At 32.9% G+C, this 17,696-nt stretch overlaps 1 protein-coding gene across 3 annotated transcripts in view; it reads left to right on the top strand.

The window, feature by feature from the left end:
• Positions 1-17,696, top strand: part of Fs(2)Ket (Importin subunit beta Fs(2)Ket) — a 41,246-nt gene that overhangs the window by 12,869 nt on the left and 10,681 nt on the right. For 2 of the 3 annotated variants that reach the window (XM_081974269.1, XM_081974270.1), the window contains exons 9-14: positions 2,592-2,745; positions 3,275-3,412; positions 3,468-3,641; positions 3,707-3,949; positions 11,345-11,564; positions 11,622-11,814. In XM_081974269.1, coding sequence (XP_081830395.1) covers positions 2,592-2,745; positions 3,275-3,412; positions 3,468-3,641; positions 3,707-3,949; positions 11,345-11,564; positions 11,622-11,814 — 1,122 coding nt within the window. Of the gene's footprint in view, positions 1-2,591; positions 2,746-3,274; positions 3,413-3,467; positions 3,642-3,706; positions 3,950-11,344; positions 11,565-11,621; positions 11,819-17,696 lie in introns of those variants that run through there. The other variant, XM_081974268.1, reaches the window with a different exon arrangement.

Consider the following 17,696-nt stretch of genomic DNA (forward strand, 5'->3'; position numbering starts at 1 on the left):
TGAAAAATCAATTACAATTATTGTTTTTGAAAAGTAATCTAATTACAGTAGTTCAATTACTTAAAATTAATTGAACTACATTTTCCAATTAAAGTAATTCAACTACCGACAGCTCTGAATGGGTTTAGTTTTGACCGGACGGTTAGTTTGTTCCGGAAAATGCGAATCGTCCTTTAGGCGGTAAAATAGTAATTCCTTGTAAAAAGCGCCACCTGTAGACCAAACAAAACTACTTTAAACAATTATTTATAGTGCATCTGATAGAATGTCTTTGGAGGGCTTAATTAACAGCCAGAGATTCCAAAGATGACAAATCAGACTAATCTGTCAATGACACCATCTCCTTTTTAATACCAATTCACCAAATAACAATTCGACCAATAAACTTGCCTTGAAATACGGATACAACTTCTTCGACACTTAATTTTTGGGATACACTTTAGTGGCCAAATAGTTAGTTATTAGCAACTTTATAAGGCGGACCCAGAGACCCGATTCTTAATCTACTATTACTGACCTTTCTTGCTTCTTATTTAAATTTTCTGGTCACGAAATACGTCCCTTCTGCTTTTCCAAAAAAACAGCCAGGAATTCCAAAGGAATGACAAGTCAAACTCATCTGATGAATTTCAATCCATCAAATAACAATTCGACAAATAATGCCTGGTTTACTGTTCTCGCGGAGTGAGTTTACCCGTGCATCGCGAAGGCTACGTCATTTATAATCATATGAATCAAAAAGTTTTCGTCAACAAACCTGTTGTGTTCATATTATAGAAAAGGGCGTGTCTAAAGCTTCGTCACGTTTAAAATTTTGCGTGTATTGTCAGTCAGAAAGTAGAGATCTTTGGCTGCAAATTTGCACTAAAACAACCTTATACCAAAGCAAATAAAAAATATCTTGACCGAAATAACATTTTTTATTTATGAGAAGTCTTCGTTTGGATCATAGAATTCCGTCTAAATTTGAAACCTAATTTATTTACCAAAATTCGCAGAGATGTATCACCAATATGTAGTATTTCTTTAACTTTAAGCTCTTGATTTAGGTTCTGGATGGTTACATGTTTCTCTAAAAAAAAAACAACAAATTAAAAATTCAATAAGACATTCTGAGTGATGCTGTAGTATCTCATATCTCATTTTCAGGTTGCAATCCACTTATTTTATTTTAAACCCGCTGAAACATTTTAGACACTTATTTTATTTTTTCTATGACTATTATTAATATGTTTGAAGAAATTTTTATGAAAAATCTAAAATACAACCCAAAAATCTCAGTCTCTGGAAACAATGAAATGTTAATAGATGATTCTTACAAAAGTAGATATATTTTACTATTATTAACATACTATCGTTGTACATATCATATAATGTATTTCGAACATCCATTTTAATGCTTTCAGATAAATCTGTGGTCTTGGCCCGTCTATAACGTCTCGATTTATGTTTTCTAGGTGAGGAAATCATAAGATTACTTGCTTGCTTTTTCCGAATCGAATAAACAGTTTTGCGGGAAATTTTCAAAGCAGCTGCAACCTTCTAGTATCAAAAAAAATACATCAGTCAGAATAAGTAAGGTCTTAAAATTTCTTATTTTCTTCCTGAACAGATCATAAAGCTTCTAAAGGTCCTCCATTGGTTTCTTCCAATTCAAAATATTCACAAAGGTTAAGAATTAACTGTTAGGCTTGTCAGTGGAGAATTTTTCCAGGCATTTTCTAAAAAACTGTAATAGTAAGTAATTCCGAATTTAGGAAAAACCAAATGGCTAAATAAAAACCATAATAGACACTCCCTCTTTTTTTTTCAAAACAGGTTAGTAATTGTGCCAATTTTGGTTAGATCGTGACAGCCAACATAAAAAAAATAAAAATATTAATAATAATATTATGAAAGTACTTACAGAATGTTAAAAGCGTAGAAACAATAGCTCTTAAAAGAACTGTGGTGGTGTGGTAAATAGAAAACTTTATAAATGATTAACAACACAAAGAAACGGAAAAGAATGAATAGTAAACAAATCAAATAAATTTGGATGGTTTTCAAACTGACAATGACTGAAATAGAAGCGCTAATCAGTAAATGTTTTTTTTGGAAGACATTCACTTAGATATTTACCCTTTCTGAAAGTGAACAATAGACAAGGATGAAGTCAATATTGCATGTCTACTTCTAAATCACAGGAGGATTACGCACGGGTAAACTCAGTCCGCGAGAACAGTATATTTATTTAAGATTTATCGCGTAAGATTTATTATTTATGACTCTTAACGCCGTTTATATAACTTCTTACATCTTACATGATAAATCTTAAATTAATATAAACCCGGCATAAATTTGCAATGAAATAGCGATGCAACTAATTCGACAATTAATCTTGGGTGTACACTTTAGTGGTCAAATAGTTATTAGCTACTTTACTTAGTTAAAGTGATGGCAATTACGACCCTCAATCAACTTATTTTGGTACCATTTACTTGTGCTAGGATTGTCCAGGTCTTTTTTTTAGAGACAAACAGTATTTTTATCTATTTTATAAGCAGTAACACTAGTGTTCAGTCAGTTTTACAAGTTTATTTCATGGGTAGATTATTGGAAACTACAGACAGACCAGACGGAGCTCAGGCTAATCTTAGGCCAGCTGCTTATGAAGCTCTTATGGAAATGATTAAGAATTCACCTAGGGATTGTTATGTTACTGTACAAAAAACTACAATGGTCATTTTGGAAAGGCTACAACAGGTAATAAGAACAGTAATTTTAAAATATTAAATATAACAAGAAATTATATTTTTCTAATTTTGGCATATAAAGTGACACTTTTCAAAACTGATTAGAGTGACAAAACGTTTTACTTTTCGTAACTAGTAACGAAAAGTATCACTTTATGTAACTAGTTATGAAAAGTTCATTTCATCCCTCCCCGTTTTTATGCATTTCCGTAGAAACTTATGGGCGACATCCATCATAACATGTCGTCACAGTTTATACAAGGTGCTATGAAAGTGAATATTTGTGTTAAATCACTTTAAAAGATGGTTTTCACAGCTTTTTGAGCAAAATTAAAAAAAAAAATATGTATGCAACACGTTTCGAAAATGTCTTATTGTGTAACTCATTCAAATTGAAGGACCTCGCTGCGCTCGCCCTACAAACATTCATTCGTTACACAAAATCGAACTTTTCGTAACTGGTTACATAAATAGCTATTTATTTAATATTTAGTAGTTTTACCACTGATAGAATGTAAAGAAAACAAACTTTTAACTAGGTATTGCAAATGGAATCTCACATAAGCAGTCACAGCGATCGATCTCAGTTCAACGATCTTCAATCACTCCTTTGCGGAACGTTACAGTCAGTTTTAAGAAAAGTTGCACCTGAAGATGCGCCTCAAATTTCCGATGCCGTAAGTTGCCTCACCTTTATTTCCGACTACTTTACATAATCTGGGTTTATCTTAGGTGATGACTGCTTTACTCACAATGTTCAATTCGAACAAGAGTGGTGGAGTTCAGGAAGATGCACTTATGGCCGTGTCTACTCTTGTAGAGGTATTGGGCGATGGTTTTTTGAAATACATGGATGCGTTCAAGCCGTTCCTCTATTTGGGATTAAAGAATCATCAAGAGTACCAAGTACGTTTGATCAGATTGTCTGTCAAAGTCTAGCGATTGAGCAAAATTTTTATGTGAATTTGAAGGTTTGCGGAACTGCCGTCGGACTGACTGGAGACATCTTTAGAGCGCTCAAACTGAAAGCGTTGCCTTACTGCGACGAAATAATGACTCTTCTTATCGAAAATTTGGGCGACTCCTCGGTACATCGCAGTGTAAAACCGCAAATTTTGTCCGTATTTGGCGACATTGTTCTCAGCATTGGGTCGGAATTTAAGAAATATTTAGATGTCGTTTTGGCTACTTTGACTCAAGCATCACAAGCTCAGGTAAGTTGTCTTCTCAACTACTTAACTTTAATGCGGTCCATTGTTTGGTAAATCATAGGACAAGCTGTTTTTAAATTATATTTTACCAAACTTATTTATTATTAATCTTCATGCATACATTGCTCTACAAAATTCATGGAATAGTTTTTTGAAAAAACGTTCAGACACATCAGTTTTTATTTTTGATTAGAGTTTTTCTGATGGTAATTTAGGTAAGTATACAGGATGTATCACAAATATAAGTTTCCACCTCAACTATACAGGGTGGTCCAGTTTTAAGTGTCAATAATTTGATAGCTAATCAAAAAAGAAGTTGACTTGCATTATGTGATTTTTCTGAAAAAAGTTTCCTAAGGAAGATACAGTCCTCCAAATTTCAATTTAAAAAATCGTTTTATAGTTTAAAACTGAACATCCAAGACTTGTGAAAGTCCAAATTTGTACTGAATAGTCTAAAAACTTTTTTACTACTAGGAATGGTCTTATGATTCGCTTTCTCAGACTGCCATCCTGGTTGAGTGTCTGAAACTGGCATTCAAGAACTAAAAAAAGTCCGGAAATCAAGACAAAGATTTTATTGTGCATGAAACTCATTTTTTACTACTAAAAATAATATAAAAGTTGACTTTTAATGCTAGAACTGACTTTACTAGGACTAAAGAGTCCAAAAGTATATTTTCAAAACTTTAATTGGTGTACAACTCAATTTTCTGGACTGGACAACAAGTCTAGAAGTAAATTAAATTTTTGGACTATTTTATTTCTAAAAATTAGTTCTCAAGACTATTATTGTAGCATTTGGTACCAACATTTTTTACTTTTATTACTTGACTTGTGGAAATAGTCTTAAACTCGATTTTTCAGTCTTAAAAAGCACTAAAAACAGTCTGAATTTCTTAGAGATGCTACAATTTATTGCACCTATGAGTGTAGAAGTCAATTTAATAGTGAAGAAGCTTGAAATAACATTTTCAAGATTATGGTCAGTGGACAAACTGGCTTTTAGGCCTGATAAGTCAAAAACTTTGTAAAGATAGTATTGAAACTCGATTTGAGGCACTGAAAACAGCCTTAAAACACTAAAAACGATTCTAGTTTATTAAGAAATACCCGAATTTTTAGCACTGAGGTGTCTAGAAGTCGATTTAATAGTGACAAAGCTTGGAATGCTATTTTAAGTCTATGAAGAATGTAAAAATTGTTTTTTATGTTTGCTATGTCAATAACTTGGTAAAGATAGTCTTGAAACTCGATTTTCCAAGCTGAAAGCAGTTTTGAAGCACTAAAAATAGTCCAGAATTCGAAGAAAATGAAAAACAAAGTAAAAAGCACGAAAAGTTCGTTTTCAAGACAATTTTGATGAATCTAATGTTAATGTCCTGCATCTAAGACTATTTTCAAGACTAAAATATTGAAATTTGTCTTCAAACTATGAAAACTTACTTCAAATGCAAATTTTAAGCTTCTGATGTTACTTTTCATTAGTTCAGTCACATTTTGGGGTTCAAGTCAATTTTTAAGGTTTAAATGTATGAATTTGTTGTAACAAATTCTTGAAAAAGTAGTTTTTATGTCTATCTCTCAGTATTAAAGTCTCTCGATTTCAGGGTTTGAAAATATCATGATATTTATACAGGGTGGACCATAAGTAATGGGACATAGAGCTACAGCATATTCCTGACATCAAAATAATACGATTTAGCGAAATTGTTCTATACCGAAAATTAATATTAAGAAAGATACAGGGTGTGAAAGTTGAAATTTTATTTTTGTTTTTTTATCATATCTTCACGGTCCTTTGATATAAATTACTGAAAGTTGGTATAAAGGGGTTTTGGCAGGCGTTAAATACGATGCTTTCATTTGTTTTGTAGTAGCTGATAGGGGGCGCTAGCTGCAACCATATCCGTTCCTTCAAGAGACTCTAACTTTTTTTTACGGAACTGAAACGACCATATGCTCTCAAAACATGATTCTAAGATGTTTTCTATGTAAAAAAGGTATACTTGTTGTAAGTCTTAAAAGTTGACTGTTTTCGAGTTATTTAATGTTTTATTATTGCATGCATTGTCGTATGTTAATACGATATGTGCTGTATACCCTTAAGTTACACACATAACAGTTTCTGTATGTAAATTTGACCGTTTAAAAAATGTTTGTAAACTTTAAAATAAAGCTAGTTGTTATGAACGCCCTTTTTGTTTTTGTATCAAATCCTAATTAGAATTTAAAAAAAAATAGTAATTAAAATCTGCTGTACATGTAAATGCATGCAATAATAAAAGATTAAATAACTCGAAAACGGTCGACTTTTAAGACTTACAACAAGTATACCTTTTTTACGTAGAAAACATCTTAGAATCATATTTTGAAGTCATATGGCCGTTTCAGTTCCGTAAAAAAAAGTTTGAGCCTCTTGAAGGGACAGAGATGGTTACCGCTAGCGCCCCCTATCAGCTACTACAAAACAAATGAAAGCATCGTATTTTCCGTCTGCCAAAACCCCTTTATACCAACTTTCAGTAATTTATATCAAAAGACCGTGAAGATATGACAAAAAAGCTAAAATAAAATTTCAACTTTCACACCCTGTATCTTTCTTAATATTAACTTTCGGTATAGGACAATTCAGCTAAATCGTATTATTTTGATGTCAGGAATATGCTGTAGCTCTATGTCCCATTACTTATGGTCCACCCTGTATATCGGATATATATCAGATATACACTGTGTGTAAAAAGTCCGGCAACCCTGAATTATTTCGCAAAATATACAACTCATTGAAAAATATCCTATATAAATATTGACGCACTTTAAACGTTTTACCGTTAGGTGACATTCAGGAATATACAGGGTGAGCCACAATATGGCAATGAATTGAGGTTATGTTTTTTCTTATGGAATGACCATGTTTCAATGACGTTTTCTGATTCGCTCTCTCATTCTGATCACATTTCATGTAACATGTTGTATGGTTACCTTGAACAGTTTGGCAGCTATTTAATTATTAAAGACAAATTTGCTTTCATGGTATCCCATGTTTATCGATAGTAATTCTCACCTTTACCTGATTGTTACATTTGATAGTAGATTGCGGGTACCTATTTTTGACATTAGCTGGTAGTGTCAATAATTTTTTGTACACAATGTCCCTTACAGAAAAGGAACGTGTAACTCTGCTTATGATAAGAGGTTTTGGCGGTAGGCAGAGGACGTATTTTGAAACCGTGGAACAGTTTAACATAATTAAAAAATTGTGCCATCAATTATTAACATAGTCGGACCGAATTTCCAGCATACTTGGTTTCAACAGGATGGTGCGCCACCACATTTTGGAAGACATGTACGGGCGTACTTGGATGAGGTGTTTCCTAACCGTTGGATAGGTCGTAGAGGTGCAATAGAGTGGCCTCCTAGATCACCGGATTTGACGCCTCTAGATTATTTTCTATGGGGTCACTTAAAAAATAAGGTATATGCAACAAAACCGACAAATTTAGATGATTTAAGAAGAAGAATTATGGATGAATGCAACCTTATAACACGCGACATGTTACAAAACGTCATTGAAAAATTTTATTTTAATTTAGCTCATTGTCAGAAAGTTCAAGGGGCACATTTTCAGCATTTAATCAAATAAAAAATGTTTACTTATTTAAAAGTGTAGTTTTCTTTAATAATTAAATAGCTGCCAAACTGTTTAAGATAACCATACAACATGTTACATGAAATGTGATTAGAATGAGAGAGCGAATCAGAAAATGTCATTGAAACATGGTCATTCCATAAGAAAAAACATAACCTCAATTCATTGCCATATTGTGGCTAACCCTGTATATTCCTGAATGTCACCTAACGGTAAAACGTTTAAAGTGCGTCAATATTTATATAGGATATTTTTCAATAAGTTGTATATTTTGCGAAATAATTCAGGGTTGCCGGACTTTTTACACACAGTGTATATCATTTTTAATCTTTTTATACTTAGCTATAAAAAAATATAAAAAACTAAAAAAATTGTTTTGTTTTATGCTTACTTAAGCTATATTTTGTTTTAACACAAATCCTTTTATAATAACTTATATTATTTCTATACAAAAAAAAAAAACTTTTTATTATGCAACTCTGAAAACTATCTATTTCTCGACTGATTCATTGTCGAGAAAATGTACCTTTTCCGTGCATCTCGAACAGTAACAGCTTTACTGATCTCAGACAAATTAGAAAACCAAACTGTCATCGTTCAGTAAAGCTTACTTAATATTCTTGATACTTAATATAATAATTTTTTGATGCTTTGAATAACTGAAACCGGTTTTTATTCAATTAATAAAAATATCGAATATATCGGATATATATCAAGCTGTAAATATCAAGATATATATCATGATATTTATCATGATATATATCCTCTGAGCCCTACTCGATTTGCATGAAAACTGATTACAACCACAATTTTAAAGCTTCTAAAATTTTTATCTTTTCTAAGTCAATTTTCAAAACTAAAGTCTTTCAGTTTGTCTGGAGACTATGAAAACTGGCTACAATAATATTTTTTAAACTTCTTAAGTGAATTTTCCGTTTCCAATTTTTAAGTTGGGTTGGGTTAGTTTTGGGTCTTTGACCGTAATAAAGTGCTTGTTCCAAATTTGATCAATATTGCTCCAACGGTCTGACAGTTATGACAAAAAACCGATTTTTTAAACAGAAATTTGAAAGATTGTATTTTCCTTAGGAAGCACTTTTCAGGAAAATGACATAATGAATGTCAACTTATTTTTTAATTGGCTATGGATTGGTGAATTATTGACATTTAAAACTGGACCACCCTGTATAACCTAACCTAACCCCAACAGTTATCAAATTATTTACAATCACATTTTATTATAAAATTTTATTTAAAAGAAATTTGATAACAAACTATCTATCTCGCCATCTTGTGGAACGTCTTCCTGTACTTCGTTTGTCATTTCGCGGTCGCCACTCTAATAATCTCCTCATCCTCTATTTTGTATGTAAAAAAGAAAATTTTAATATCTCAAAAAGTACGTTTTTTTTTTTAAAACACTCCCTACTTTCTTTTGTAGACCAAAAATTGAAAAACCTGTAAACATGTCCCGAAATATCAACCGAACCCATTATATGACACAAAAAACAATTTTTTTAAATTATCCAAAATTATCAAATGCACTGGGTTGAAACTCAAGAAATTTTCCTGGCTCTAATTGTCCAAAAAACGATATTTTAAAACCGTTTTTATTCATTAAATTCGGCTGAAGCATGTCGTAGATACAGGCCGTTAAAATATGCCAAAAATTATGCTGTATCGATCTTTTCCGTGAGCCGTTTAGTTTGTATACAGAATAATGCTTAAAATTTCTTGTAGACTCCAAAAATAAAATAAGCCTGATAAATAATAATAAAGTACCTATGCCTTAGGATCAATTCTCAGGCAGTAGAATTTTGGACGAGTGATTTTGGTTTCAAATTCCTTCACAAACCAAAAAAAATGTCAGTTTCTCAGACTCTAAAACACCTTTTCCACGTGAAAAAGCTTAAAAATTACATTCAAATCAACGTTGTCAAAGCCAAAAAAACTTTTGATTCAGTAGTCATTTTGACAACATCGAAGAGCTCAGCTTTTAATTCGTGTGGTTGGGAAAACGTGGACCACTTTGACAAACTGAACTAGCTATGACGTTTAATGAATTCGGCTTATAGTCACCTGACAGTTGTCAAAACTCATTAAACAGTAGTCCCGCCTCTTTGATTATCACGCCGCAAATTGTCAGTAACTCTGTGGACTTAAATGATAATTTAAGACGTTAAATTTGACAGTTATTACATCTCACAGCATCAAGAACGGTAAAGAGTAAAGGATTGCTTAATCCCATAAGCGCAATGTTGCAAGTATCAGCGCGGGTCGGTGACAATTTTTACGTCGCCACCAAGTCGGAGAAAGATTAGTCGGATTTTTGAAACGGTCATTTGTAATTCGGAAAATTAAAGTTGTATTTCAGAAAATTTTATATTAACATTTGTAGTAAAAGGTAATCAAGCATTAAAAAAATGGACTTATAACCACACAGAAACGAAAAATTCTGAAACTGAAATAACCTTTCTAAAATACACGTGACAAATTCTGAAATTAAAATAACTATTCTTAAATCCAACAGACCTTTTCTGAAATTTCTAATCTGCATAATTGTTACTTTTGAGCCATTCTAGGGACTACAGTGAACGCTGAATTTGCTCGTTTGTGGTCAATCTGTGCCAAATTGTATTATTCCGTCTCAAAACCGGCAAAGATTAATTCCGGTGTTCTACACCATTTACACATGTAGTTTAGAAAGCGTCAGTTGAATTTTAGAAACTGTAAGATGGATTTAAAAAATATCACTTGTATTTTAGAAAAGGTACTTTCAATTTTAGAATAATAACTTTGATTTTCGAAATTGCAATTTGTATTTCAGATTACACTTGTCACTTGTAGTATAGAAAAGAGCAGTTGGATTTTAGACATGTAATTTGGAAAATTAAAGTTGAGCACAAAAAGTTAATAAAAAAAAAGTACATAGTTTAATGAATATTTTTAATAACATTGTGGTTTAAGCAGTTCAATGAAAAATCGATTTATCTGGAAAACAATTTATTTTATCGAAATAAAAGAAGAGTACAATTTTTCGATAAAAATGTCAAGAGTATCCATTAATGGCGTTTGCAGCTGAAAATAATGACAGCTGTCAAAGTTTAAGCAAATTGTGCCTTAGGTACCAGTTAGTTCCTGTCTTTCTGCTAAGACAATATACCTGGTTTTGGTGTCAAATAGAAGGTCTCTTTCGATAAAACATTAAACCCAATAATTATTACAATATACAAAGTGTTTCAAAAGTTTACTGTATATTTTATATAAATTAATACTCCCAATGGGCGGTTTTTTTTTGGCTTAAAGTTATATTAAAAAAAACAATAAACTAATAACACATAGAAACCCAAAAATATCTGAAATTGAAATAACGCGTTCTAAAATACAAGTGACGAATCTGAAATACAACTTACGTTTTCTAAAACCAAATTTACGATAATGAAATACAAGTTATAGATTCTGAAATCCAACTTATACTTTTAAAATCCAAGTGATATTTTCTAAAGTACATGTGTAAATGGTGTAGTCTGCACAATTGTTACTTCTAAGCGACTAATCTAAAATTAAATTTACGATACTGAAATACAAATGAAAATGTGAAACCAAGATTTTGGTTGTTATAGAATTAATAGTTCTCTATGTAATAAAGGGCCGATTTGTTAAAATTATTGTTACTGGACTGTACTGTTATTGTTAATAGACGTCTGTATTTAAACCGTCAGCTTATACGTTACTTTGGTGTTGTGTAGGTCGACCGTTCTGATTACGATATGGTCGAATATCTGAACGAATTGCGGGAAGGCGTACTGGACGCTTACACAGGCATTATTCAAGGACTAAAAGGGGATGGTCCAACGCCGTCACCCGATGTGGCTGTGCTGGAACCTCACATTCCGTTTATAGTTCAATTTATCACCGTCGTCGCTCAAGACACCGAGCACTCAGACGGAACGATAGCTGTAGCTGCTGGTAAATTTGATTGGATTTTTAGAAAGTTTGGACGTAAATTTTTATTTCTGTTAATAGGTATCGTTGGCGATTTATGCACAGCTTTTGGTCTGCCAGTGGTGCAGCTAGTTGATTCTCCACCTATTCAAGAATTGTTAGCGCAAGGTAGACGGTCGAGAGTGCCGCGTACGAAAACTTTGGCCACATGGGCGTCTAAAGAACTGAGGAAATTGAAAACATCTACGCAGGTTACGGCGCCAGCTGCCAGTTGGTAAGTGATTTATTTTTGTTTGTTTTTGATTTGAACTAATTGCGATTAGGTTTGTTTAAAATAATAATACTTAACTCCTTCTGCTGCCTATTAATAATTGTTACGAGCTTAATTATGTCAATATTTATTTTAGAAGCTCTGACATAATTCGAAAAATGTACAAGAAAATACTTTATTTTTCATTTATGTCTTCTTTTAGAACAGGATTATTTTTAATTCGTTTGGCGTGACTCAAGTCTTTTTGATAGAAAACTTGAAATTACATTGGATTGATGAACATTTTAGCAACATTTGTCTTCTGAAATTTGTAAAAATGCATTATTGAGTTTCTACTTGCATCTGTATAAACTGCAGGTTATCTTTCTGCACAAGTTTGTGATATTTTAGACTTCAGACATTGTATTCAAGTAGTTTGGATACTGTTTTCTTTAAGTTCTTTTATCACAAATTTCAGAAATACTTGCCGTAGAAGCATCATAATACGAAACTTGTTAAAAGGAGAATTGAAAAAATAAATAATAAAATACAATAATTACATCATTTAAGTAATTAGTATTTCCTAAATGACGTAAAAACCTGTAACCAGTTATGAAACATAATATAGTATTTAGTGGAAAAATCTTTCACAACTGTATCAAAGTGTAAATATAAAGACTCTCTTTATAGGATAAATAATAACAATATAACCTCACTTACGTGATTCAATTTTTCCCTTTTCTACAGCCAACATGACCAATGTAAGTAAGGAAAGCAGGTACCCAAATTGCAAAAACCATAAAACATTGTTGTTTATATAATTTCATTACTTTTTCATAGCAGATTACTTTGAGATACAAAGTATAGCGGTTATTTAAGTTTATGTTACAAAAGATTGATTGATTTTTATTTTGTTTATTTACAACCGGAATTAGGTTTGCCTAAGTGCATTTCTTGTAAATAATGCAAAATAATAGCTATTTATGTGACCAGTTAAGAAAAGATCGATTTTGTGTAACGAATGAATGTTTGTAGGTCCTACAATTTGAATGAGTTACACAATAAGACATTTTCGAAACGTGTTGCATACATAATTTTTTTCTAATTTTGACCAAAAAGCGGTAAAAACCATCTTTTAAAGTGATTTAACACAAATAACGGGTTGTCCATATTCGACGGACCCATGTTTTTTTTAAAAAAATCAAAGAAAAAAATAAAAATTTGGCGGTTGGCAATCTTAATCATTTAATTTGTTCCAAGTAGATTTGTTTACATCAATTTTTGAATATGATATCTCTCAAATGGCCGCCTCTGGCGTTGATGGCGTATTGTGCCCTTTTTGCAGCATTTTCCATCGTTTTCGCCAACATTTCGGCCGGAATAGCGGCTATTTCTTCACGAATGTTGTCCTTGAGCTCTTCTACGGTCCTTGGCTTGTTAACGTAAACCTTTGACTTCAAATATCCCCACAAGAAGAAGTCAGGCGGCGTCAAATCGGGCGAACGCGGTGGCCAGTCCAAATCACCACTTTTCGACATCAAACGGCCCGGAAACAATTTCTTCAGAAAATCGATTGTTATGCGACTTGTGTGCGGTGGAGCGCCGTCTTGTTGAAACCAGAACTGCCTCATACGCTTTCGACGAATAATTGGCATCACAAAATTGGTCATCATGTCGCGATAACGCTCCTGGTTGATGGTAACAGCATGGCCATTTTCATTTTGGAAGAAAAACGGGCCCAATGACCGTTTTCGCACTAACGCCGCACCAAACTGTGACTTTTTCGTCATGAAGAGGCACTTCTTGAATCTCCTGAGGATTTTCAGTGGCGTAAATACGGCAATTTTGCTTATTTACGGTCCCATTCAATGTGAAATGGGCTTCATCGGACATGATAATTTTGTTCCAAAATTGCTCGTCATCTTCGGCCATTTCAATGACTCTTTGGGCCCATTCCAATCGACGAGGCTTGTCCGCAGGCAACAATCTTTGCGTCAATTGAATTTTGTACGGGAACAAATGCAAATCAACGCGAATAATCCGTTGTAAAGTGGACCGAGCCATGCCCAACTTCTGAGAACGGCGTTTTTGGGATGTTCTTGGGGACCTCTCAACACTGGCTCGTACGGCAGCGATATTCTCGGCCGATCGCCTTGGTCGACTTTTATTTGGCCTCTTTCGTATAAACGCTTAATGGTGTTCTTAGAAGGCGCACTTTTCACATTTTTTATTTTTTTAAAAGCACGTTGAGTTTTCACAATTGACTTGTTCTGTTGAATGTAAATTTCAACTATTTCAGAGCGCTCGCGTGGCGTGTATTGTTCCATGGTAAAAATCTGCTTGGACTGACGCTTCAAACGCGGTATGTCATTAAGCGATCTGACATCTCTGTCAAAAGTTATGGCGTTGCCAGATGGGTCCGTCGAATATGGGAACCCGTATTCACTTTCATAGCACCTTGTATAAACAGTGACAACGACATGTTATGATGGATGTCGCCCATATGTTTCTACGGAAATGCATAAAAACAGGGAGTGATGAAATGAACTTTTCATAACCAGTTACATAAAGTAAAACGTTTTGTCACTCTAATCAGTTTTGAAAAGTGTCACTTTATATGCCAAAATTAGAAAAAAACTGCTTTATGTATGAAAGTTACAGAACAGAACAGAAGAGTCTTTTTTTATTTCATTTTCTAAAAATTTATCATTTACAAAGACACGTTAGACTATCCATACAGGTGTAGTAAAGGAAAAACCGACGATAGGGATAACTGTGTAATTATTGACAAATTTAATCATGCGCGAGTAAAAAATAGATAAGCCAATAAAGAGTTCGGTAGGCAAAAATTTCGATGCAGTATTGTCAAGCAGCCATTGACTGGATTTAATTTTTATTTGTCAAAAGATAATAAATAGTAACCTCAAAATCAAACAAAACAGAAAATAATGAACACCGAGTAGAAGAGTCTTTTAAACAAATATACGCAAAAACACACAAATCTAAACACAGTACACTTATCGCAAACAGACCATCAAAATAAGTCGTTTGGAATTTTTCAATCATAAAATTAATTATACAGGGTGTCCCTGAAATGACTGTACAACGCTTAATCAGAAATTTCTTGGTCAAAAATAAGGCGATCTGAGCGAACTTACCTATTTTGTTTGTATTTTTCGAAATAATTCTTAAATCCGCTTATCGATTTTTATAAGATCTAGGACCGAAAATTACTATATAAATTGAGATGTTTTAGCCTGAACGAAATATTTTTTTAATCCGTTGAAATAATAAAAATTACTTGAATATTTTTGCCCTACTGCCTGACTTTGTTTTGAAATTTTTTTGTCTCCTGCAAAATTATTGTCAGACATTACGGGTTTTTCCTAAAAAGAAGTAGAATACCTTGCAACTCATCACTAAATTTTTAACCGGAGCAAACAAAAACATACAAAATAATTATCAATTAGCTAGACGAAAAAAATATATTAAAAATATTTTGAATATTTGTTATAAAGTTTAGCTAATTGGTAGTAATTTCGTATGTTTTTATTCGTGTCTATTTAACGTTTAGTAATGGGTCGCAAAATATTTTTTCTGTCTGAATAATTTTGCAAGAGGCAAAAAAGTTTCAAAATAAAGTCAGCTAGTAGCAAATAAATTATTAAAGTAATCGATACAGAGGAGTAACAAAAATATCAACATTTATTTACGAGCCACAAGTAAATTTTATTATATCCCCCCACATTAAAAAAATATTTCGTTTATGTAGTAATTTTTGGTCCTAAATCAAAATAATTTGAAAAATCGATATTAATTTTCGAACTTTGGCTCCCTTAGCGGTAAAATTAAGCAACTTTGGATATACAGTGCGTTTTTTTTAACGCGCAACATAGGATTTTACGTGTTAAATTTTTAAGCTTATGTTGGACCATGTTATTTTGGAACTACAGGTATAAAACTTGGAAGATGTGTCTTCAGTACCATGAAGCTTAAGTAAGACCACCAATTCGCTCTAAAAAGTGTTTACAAATTAGCAAAAAGTCATCTTTTTTGGAACATATTTTATCTTTCCATATTCCCTGTATGTATGTTTACCTGCTATCTGCCCTGTCAGTATCAAAAACAACACCTACCATACATACAGGGAGTATAAATCTTTTCGAAAGAAGATGACTTTTTGCTAGTTTGTGAACACTTTTTAGACCGAATTGGTGGTTGTACTTAAGCTTCAGGGTACTAAAGACACATTTGTCAAGTTTTACACCTGTAGTTCCAAAATAACATGGTCTAACATGGGCTTAAAAATTTAACACGTGAAATCCTATGTTGCGCGTTAAAAAAAACGCACTGTAGGTAAGTTTTCCTAGATCGCTTTTTTGTGGTTAAGTGGTGTACAGTCATTTCAAGAATAGCCTGTATAGTCGGCAAATAGGCAAATTGCCAAATCGATTGATTTTTCTTTAAAAATACTAATAATTTTTGAAAAAAAAAATGTGGCAAAATTCAGCCTATTTAAACTTTTTTTGTGTTTGACCCTGTTTGTTTGGACGCTCCATGCAACGCCCAAGGCGATTTTGTCGTCACGATGACGTAATGTGACAGTTGACTAAAATACGTCATTGTGAACAGGTCAAAACGAATGCGGCCTTTATTTCGCGCATGGTTAACCTTATAATCGTATTTTCTTTATTATTTACATAAGAAAAGGTGTTTCATTTTTTAAAAAGTTAGTTGCCATTACAATTTTGCTGCTAAGACACAAATTGAACACGGAATTTAACGGCTTATTTCTCTATAGGAAACTCGTAGAAGTTCAGCAAAAATTCTATTGACAGTGACGACACTGTAAGTTTTGGTGTGACTTTTTGTAAAAACTTGATTTTGGCTCTAATAAGTTAACAACACAGTTTTGTTTCTACTAAACAAATGCTTCGAACGACTCTAACTCTAATAGTGCTGCATTGACAGATGGGTGATTGTTTTTATTTTACTCAATAGCTAACTGTTAATTCTGATATGTCATAGCTTAGTCTAAATTAGCAAACTTGCAGTATTTTTCTTGAATCGCCTGATGTCAATCACTTGTCAAATTTTTGACACATGTTTTGATTATTATGAAAGATCCTATAATTTATTTGCTCAATCGGAAAATCTCTTATTTTTGAATTCAAATATATGTATTTTCTTGGTGCAACCTGTGAAGATCAGTTGACACCTGTCAAAGTTAATCACTATTTAGACAGTTGCAAGAGTTGAAATTGTAAGGAACATGCCACGTGACTTTGATTATCTAATTTTTGAGTTTCTTTTTCTTCACACGACATCTCCGCGGCGGAGGAGAACAATCATCATAGCAATCCGGACTTTGGAGGCGGCTACTCTAAAAAGTTTGCTTGATACGCATCCGTACTATTCCTCTTTCCTAAACTTCTTTTTTATCTTGGATTTTTAACTGTACAATCAATTGCAGCATGGTATATTTCTCTCTAGTTTTGATGGTTTCCACATTCTCCAGTTCCTTGCTCCCTCTTCTCATGACTTCGTTGTTTGTCTCGTGTTTCGTCTATGATATTTTGAGTATTCGTCTGTACACCCATATCTCTAAGAATTCAAGCTTCTTTACGGTTGCTGCATTCATGGTTTAGGCCCCCATTCCATAAAGCAAAGTCGAAAAAACGTAGCACTTTGCTATTCTGATTCTTAGATTCAGCTTCAAATCCCCCTTTTCTATGCGTATTTGGATTTCTTTAGAGTAGTCGTTAGTAGAGCTGATCATTGTGCCTAAATATCTGTAGTTGTCTTGTCAAGAGTTGTTTTGTTAATTGTTAGATTCTCCCTTTACTGTTCTGATTTTATCTTCATAAATTTCGTTTTTTTGAGGTTTATTGTTAGCCCATAATATT

Source organism: Ips typographus, linkage group LG2 (genome assembly GCF_016097725.1).
Source record: "Ips typographus isolate SLU linkage group LG2, UJ_Ityp_2.0, whole genome shotgun sequence".
NCBI classification, from domain to species: Eukaryota; Metazoa; Arthropoda; class Insecta; order Coleoptera; family Curculionidae; genus Ips; species Ips typographus.